The sequence below is a fragment of the Sinocyclocheilus rhinocerous genome, unplaced genomic scaffold (assembly GCF_001515625.1).
Source record: "Sinocyclocheilus rhinocerous isolate Xijiao unplaced genomic scaffold, SAMN03320098_v1.1 scaffold1275, whole genome shotgun sequence".
In the NCBI taxonomy this organism is placed as follows: Eukaryota; Metazoa; Chordata; class Actinopteri; order Cypriniformes; family Cyprinidae; genus Sinocyclocheilus; species Sinocyclocheilus rhinocerous.
The window spans coordinates 1,085,913-1,093,890 of record NW_015628268.1 but is presented as its reverse complement, the minus strand read 5'-3'; the positions used below and the strand labels follow the sequence as shown (position 1 = coordinate 1,093,890).

Genomic DNA, 7,978 nt, shown 5'->3' with positions numbered 1-7,978 from the left:
TTTACATCCTATATGCAAAGACAACTATAAATATATAAGAGTTTGTTTAACCATCCTGTCCGGCCTGAAGGGACTTTATTTAACTGTATTTATTTGATACAGTCAAATAGGCCAATAGTGAGATTGGTAATTATTTTATCAATTGCATTTGATGCAGAAATTACACACTTCATTTTTAAAGGTCCCATGGCATGAAAATTTCACTTTATGAGGTTTTTTAACATTAATATGAGTTCCCCTAGCCTGCCTATGGTCCCCCAGTGGCTAGAAATGGCGATAGGTGTAAACCGAGCCCTGGGTATCCTGCTTTGCCTTTGAGAAAATGAAAGCTCAGATGGCCCAATCTGGAATCTTCCCTTTATGTCGTCATACGGGGAAAGGTTACCTCCCCTTTCTCTGCTTTGCCCGCCCAGAGAATTTGGCCCGCCCATGAGAAAATGAGCTACTACAGTGCGAGGCGAGTGCAATATTTTTTTTTCCTGGAGAGACATCATGGCTTGCAAACGAGCGAAGCATGGCAGTTGCCCCGCCTCTCTCCTCCTCATTAGCATTTAAAGCTACAGACACAGAAATGGCACGTCCTAAGGAAAGCTCATTGTGGGACTGGCTCGTAGTGGCTGAAATTCTGCACCAAGGCTGAATTTCGGGAAAGAGACTTCAGATACAGTACTAGGGACCACTTAGGCCTATATAAAAGCATCCAAAAAGCAGCATGTCATGGGACCTTTAATGTAAATCTAGAGATGCACCACTATTAAAATTCAGGCTAATAACAATAATTAGATAGTTATATTTGTTTTGGTTGATAAATGGCTGATATTAAACATTCTACACTGTCTAAATAGCTTAATAAAATACTAAAAACTACAATCAATCATTTTAATAAAATAAACTGAAATGCACATTTGCTAAAGAATACATTTAACAATGTTGTTCAATTCTTTATGCTCACCAAGGCTGCATTTATTTAATCTAAAAAACAGTAAAAACAATGTGTGAAATATTATTATAATTTAAAATAGCTGTTTTCTACTGTAATATATTTTAAAATGTAATTCATTTTCTGTTTCTATTTTCAAACCTGAATTTTCAGCATCATTCAGCACCAGTGTCACATGATCTTTCAGAAATCATTCAGATATGCCGATTTGTTGCTTAAGAAACATTTCTTATTATTATCAATGTTGAAAACAGTTGTCAGCTTAATAAAGCTTTTTGTGAATAATGTGATGCATTTTTTCAGGATTCTTTGACAAACAGAAGGTTCAAAAGAACAGCATTTATTGGAAATATATATCTTTTTTATTTCTTTACAGTCACTTTTGATCAACTTTATGCACTTTTGTTTTCAAATAGTATTAATTTAAATAAAATAAAATAAATTAAATTATCTTACTGACCCCAAACCTCTGAACAATAGTGTAAATAATGGAAATGAATAATAATTTAATAATAACAATTAATAAAAATTTCCTCTATTTTCAAAATGTCATTATTATATACTATTATCCGCCAGTAACTTATATGGTACCACTTGTGCATCCCTGGAAAAAAATACAATCCTCATTTCCAGCCACATGACCTCTTACTTGAATTCTGGATGCCCTTCAATGATGGCGTATCCTGTAGGTAAGCGCCCCCCACCATCATGACTCAGTGCTGCCCACCCACAGTCTACAAGTAACTGGTTCCTGTGTGGGTAGTGACCTATGACCCGCGTCAGCACCCGTACTGCAACATCCTCAAGTCTACAGGACCCAATGAGGGACTGCTGCACGTCTGGACATGCAACGGATAATATTATGATTCAAAACACACTGATAACATCACTGCTTACAACGATTCAACAGGAGAACATGGCAATACAGACCATAAAATATGTAGTTCCCAGGATGCACCTCACTCAACATGGCCATGTCGGGGACTGGGTGACTACAGGAAGGGGTGGAGCCAATGCTGGATTTGGTACCATGTATTCCAGCAGCCTTCAACCTATGGATAGTAGAAACAATACAAAGCATATTAAGTAGGGATGCACTGATATTAAAATGTTAAAAATTACAATAAGCTAATGATAATATTCATATTATGCCCAACTGCCTATATTAAAGTTACATGCTTTACTGTCAAAATAAATTAAAAATAAAACACTAAAAGCTAAAATCTATTATTTTAAATGCTACAAGTGAATTTAGACATCACCATATAATATACAATATAAAAATAATATACACTTATTTTTTGCTAAAGATTATATTTATTAGTGTTCTTAAATTATCAGTGTTTAAAATTATATGCTTTGTTGACTATATTAAAAATACTAAAAAGTGATACAATTATTTTACATGCAACACATGAATATGTTGTACAATATAAAAAATATTTAAAGATTTCATTTATTAGTGTTAAGTTATCAGATTTTAAAACATTTTGTTGTCTAAATAAAAACACCAAATTAAAATCAATTATTTTAAAGGTGAATATAGTCAGCATAATAAAATTGAATATAGACATCACAATTTTATAATTTACAATCTAAAAAAGAAAATGTATGTTTTGCTAAAGATTACATTTATTAGTGTTGTTAAATGATTTGTGTTTAAAACTATTGTTTTGTTGTCTAAATAAATAAAAAAATTAAAAAATTAAAAAATTAAATCATTTAATTTTAAGACTATAAGTGAATAAAGATGGCACAAAGTTATAATGTACCATATAAAAAAATATATTTATTCCCAATAATTTTTTTGCTAAAGATTGTAAATTATCAGTGTTTAAAATGATATGTTCTGTTGTCTAAAGAAATGAAAGAAAAAAAAATACTAAAAATTAAAATCAATAATTTTAAATGTTAGTAAACTTAGGCATCACAATATTATAATGTATATATATTTTTTTTATTTTCTTTTTTTTGGTAAAAGATTACATTTATTAATGTTGCTAAATTATCAATGTTTTTAAAGATGAACTTTAAGTGAGCGTTAGATGATGTCAGCATACTTCTCCATGAACTGCAGTGTAATCATAGTGGTTTCCCGAGCAACGGCTTTGATTTGCTCCTCCCCCTGACAGGCGTAGGTGTTCCCGCAGTGGGCGTAAATTCCCGTCAGCTCCACCCCTGAAGTATCTGAGATCTCGTGGGCAAGCTGTAGCGCAGCTGGGTCACAATGAGGAACACCCGCTTTCAAAACACAAAACAAACCAATTTATCTTACTGCATTACATCTAAAACCACACTTCAAACATTTGGACATACATTTGGTGAACTCCAGCTTCAGTGTTACCTCTCCCATTGTCACAATCCAGCTTCATCCACACCTTCCAGACTTTTCCCTGCTTCAGAGGTCTCTTCTTCAGTTGCTGTAGGGCGAGGCAGTTGTCCACCACGACGTGGAATAGAGAAAGTCTCTCGGACAGCTCAGCACAGCTCTCCACTTTATCAAATGGCAGAGGGTATGCATACAGTATATCATCATAGCCGTTATCAGCATAGAATGCCGCTTCCGCTAGAGTAGACACAACGATACAACGACGAGAGCCTCCTGTCATGATGTCCGCACATTCCCTGAAGACATGTAACATTAATGAAGAAAGAAACAAGCATTATAACATTAATAGTTAATGATGACACCATTTTTATTTTGGGGTTAAATTAAATGTTCCTTTGTCCAAATACTTTGTTTTACTTTTTTATAGTATATAAATGGCACTTGGTTTGATATTTTGTTATATAATAACAATATTCAAATGTTTTAAGTGCAATAAGTGTCCAAAAACTTCTTTACTTGGTAGACGTCAGTCAAAATAACTAGTGAAAAAGTGCATCTATTGTTTAATCATTTAAAACTTATTTTTATGAAATGTTTTGCTTAAAAAGGGCGTTTCGCATATTTTTCTTTCAAATAAAAGCCACTTGATATTTTATGTAATAAAACACATGTACATATTATGTAATAAAACACTTAAAATATTTTAAGTGTCTTAAGTGACCAAATACATTAGTCCAAATTATTTATTCGGCAGATGATGATTAAAATTACTAGTAATTAAAAAAAAAACAAAAAAAAAAACAATGGTCATTTATTATTACTATTTTGTTGTGAAATGCACCTATGTTGGAACTTTGTTTTGATTTTTAACAATATATATATATTGTTTAATAGTTTAAAACTTCTTTTTATGAAATGTTTTGCTTTGAATGTGTGTTTGTGCTATTTTTATTTTTTCAAATAAATGACACTTGGTTTGACATTTACTTATTTTTGTTATATAGTAAAACTTTAAGTGCACTAAGTATCCAATACTATTTGGCAGACGCCAGTCAAAATTACTAGTGAACAAGACCAACCTGATAAGGGCATATAATAAGAGTATTTTCCAAGCATTTTCAAGAGGTTGGAGTTGTTGAGATGAGAATCTTACAGTGTTTTGTGTGTTTTCATGTGAGGTCGGAGCTGGACCCCTAGATTGTGGAAGCGCTCCAGCATGCCTTCAGCGTTTCTTCTCACTTGATCCAGGTCAATGATCAGTGCTGGAGTACGAAGGTCTTTGACGGATTCAACAGTCGCCATTATCCAAAAACTAAAAAAAAACAAATACAATAACACATTTAAGCGTTTTAAATGGAAACCTGCACAGAGGGTAAAAAAGATGCAGATTGTGCAGGTAAAATAATTGCAAGTTAATTTTTTTAAATCATATAATCTAAACTGCCTAAAGCATCTAATTGCAGTTGTAAATACATTTGAAAAAAATCGAGTAAACATGAGCTTGATTTATGGTCAACCCCTGTCAAATAGTTATGATAAACTTTAAATCGCAGCTCTTCTTTCCCTTACCATAAAGCAGAGGCTTAAATTCTGATCAACAAACGAGAGAGAGAGAGAGAGAGAGAGAGAGAGAGAGAGAGAAGCCAGAAACAACCCAGCGATATAAGACCCGATTTTTCAAACTTAAAGCTCCTGACAACATTTAGGGAAAACATAAGAAAAACGTTGATTTTTTTTTCCTCATAGAAACTTTTATTATTCATTATTTATTTTATTTTGTATTTTTCAAATAGCGTTAATGTACATATCTATTTTTTTTATTTAACCATTGTCCACGACCGACATTTACATTTTAATTAAAAAACAAAACAAAACTAATCTGTAATAATCTACCACAAAAAAAAACAAAAAAACGAATTCTTATATTTTTAATATTGTGTAGACTTTTAGGTGTACAAGCAAGGAATATTTTGTAGGTTTACTTTAACCTCTGTATTCATATTTGTATTGTCTTGGTTGCACAAATTATTCCCTTAAAAATGTATTGTAATATGTAATAAGATTTCAGGCAAACATTGTCAAAATGTATTATTATATTATATTATATTATATTATATATGCACGTCTGGATATGCAACAGATAATATATTATATTATTATATTATTTACATTTACATTTATTCATATAGCAGACACTTTTATCCAAAACGACTTACAACTGAGGAATACAACAAGCAATTCATCATAAAGAGGCAAATAAACGCAGAAAGTGCTCATAATACAAAGTTTCAAGCATTGTTCAGATTAGTACAAGCTAGACTGTACAAGCTATTATATTATATTATATTATATCACTGATACTTAGAAAAGGGGAAACAAGTCATAGTTTGGATTAGATTTTTTTTGCATATATTGTGTATGAATATGGACGAGTCAAATTGTTCAATAAACAAAAGTATTCAGTCTGAATCTCAAATGCACTGAAGCAATGTTAACTGGAATCTGCTCACATCTTTTACATGCTCTTGTCACGTTCCAGTTCAAAGTTCAGTGGCAGTGAAGCTCAGGCTGTATTGTGATTTGTGAAAGATTCAAATGCTGAAGACTGCAGGTTAAATATACAGCATTCTTTAACTTAATGTTATACAATAATGCTGGAGTGGCTGTGTGGACATTTCAAACAGTCGACAAAACCTTCATCCCACATTCAGTCTCAGGATGATGTAGGCGATAGATCTTTCAAAATAGCATTTTGCATTTGCAGCACTGGTTTGGCTGAATGTGTAGTTTACAATCAGTGAACATCAGAAGGTCTAATCTAATGTTCCTGATTAACTTTTTGTTACTCATTAAAGTGGATTATTTCAAAGTCAGTTAATCAAGTGGCTAATTAAGGCATGTAGTCATTAACACTAATCCCTTCTCTCCCACTTGGATAAAATCCTCAATTACCAGAGCCCTGTGAGAGTATCAGAAAGACCTTAAGGCCTGTTTTCACTTTATCCCTTGATGTCTTACAAAAGAGCTGCAGGCTGTATGATTTTTATACGTCCAGTCTTTTCAGACCATTCTAGTTGTTGTGGTAATGCTACAGTGATAGGATTTCAAATTCCAGTCATCTTATACAATACAGTTTAAGTGTTTTTGTAAAAAAATTATTGAGTAAGTTTCTTTTTCAAATATATTTTAAAATGTAATTTATTTCTGCAATGTGAACATCAGAAGGTCTAATCTAATGTTCCTGATTAACTTTTTGTTACTCATTAAAGTGGATTATTTCAAAGTCAGTTAATCAAGTGGCTAATTAAGGCATGTAGTCATTAACACTAATCCCTTCTCTCCCACTTGGATAAAATCCTCAATTACCAGAGCCCTGTGAGAGTATCAGAAAGACCTTAAGGCCTGTTTTCACTTTATCCCTTGATGTCTTACAAAAGAGCTGCAGGCTGTATGATTTTTATACGTCCAGTCTTTTCAGACCATTCTAGTTGTTGTGGTAATGCTACAGTGATAGGATTTCAAATTCCAGTCATCTTATACAATACAGTTTAAGTGTTTTTGTAAAAAAATTATTGTAAAATATTATTTCAACTTAAAAAAAACTGTTTCTTTTTCAAATATATTTTAAAATGTAATTTATTTCTGCAATGGCAAAGCTGAATTTCCAGTCTTCAGTGTCACACGATCCTTCAGAAATCATTCTAATATGCCGATTCGGTGCTGAAGAAACATTTATTTCTATCAATGTTGAAAACAGATGTGCTTCTTAATATAGTTTGTGGAAATTGAGATTTGTATGACTTTTCCAGTCATAAAATCTAATTTTTAAAAAGTATGCAATGTGTTGGTGACCCAGTGCTGTTCTGAAAAATCAATGTCTTAAAATTCACTTTTAGTGATACGTTGACAATTGTGCATTATTTGAAACTCTTCTTTTTGTTCTCCATGTGAAAGCCTTTCTTCACGCTCTTCCAGTTGTGATCCATCTGGTGGAATACTTCATATCTATATGATATATATATATATATATATATATATACACACATATATACCTTGTTGTGATTTACTCTTGCAAGATTTGCATTTGCAGCTACAACTAGCTAGGGGGAGCTGCAGAACTCAAAATACATACTGTTTGTTAAGGTCACATGACTTTCAGTGACAACAATGGTAATACCATTAGGAGACATAAGATGGTGCCAATAACACACATACAGCCAAACAAGCCGTATTTAGGAAAACTGATTTTTATTTAAAACTCAAGAGCTGTTAGACATGAGGTGTCAAGTTTGGCAAAAGATGGAGAAACGTAAGGTCTGCAACAACAGACATATCGCTGATAACTGGCAAAGACGACCCAGCAATGCACCTGGTTACTAAGCAACCGGTGAAAGCCATGATAAAGGAGCATGCTCCAATTAGGAGAGCCTGGAAAATGGTATTACGAGCCATACAAAAACACAAATCCAATAATTACAGTGGCTTACAAGCAGAATAACACATCACACCGAGCTTGTAACCTTGAAAATGTTTTTTTCTGTGTATGCACTTTGTAGCATTGCCAAACAAAACTGTACCTTTATTAACACACGTGCAAAGCTGACGGCAGGGAAATGTAGGGGTTATAGCTAAAAAAAACTTGTATTGAACACAAGTGCACGCACAGACACACACACACAGACACACACACACACACACACACACACACA

General features: G+C 32.9%; 1 protein-coding gene across 1 annotated transcript in view; it reads right to left on the bottom strand.

The window, feature by feature from the left end:
- The window catches only part of LOC107737263 (D-threo-3-hydroxyaspartate dehydratase), a 10,645-nt gene extending 5,735 nt beyond the window's left edge, over positions 1–4,910 (bottom strand). Inside the window, exons 1-6 of the mRNA XM_016548730.1 lie at positions 4,839–4,910; positions 4,423–4,581; positions 3,285–3,565; positions 3,001–3,181; positions 1,871–1,992; positions 1,590–1,779 (exon numbers count right to left, since the gene is read on the bottom strand). Coding sequence (XP_016404216.1) covers positions 1,590–1,779; positions 1,871–1,992; positions 3,001–3,181; positions 3,285–3,565; positions 4,423–4,571 — 923 coding nt within the window. The 5' untranslated portion in view covers positions 4,572–4,581; positions 4,839–4,910. The remainder of the gene's footprint in view (positions 1–1,589; positions 1,780–1,870; positions 1,993–3,000; positions 3,182–3,284; positions 3,566–4,422; positions 4,582–4,838) is intronic.
- Positions 4,911–7,978: the final 3,068 nt, after the last annotated feature.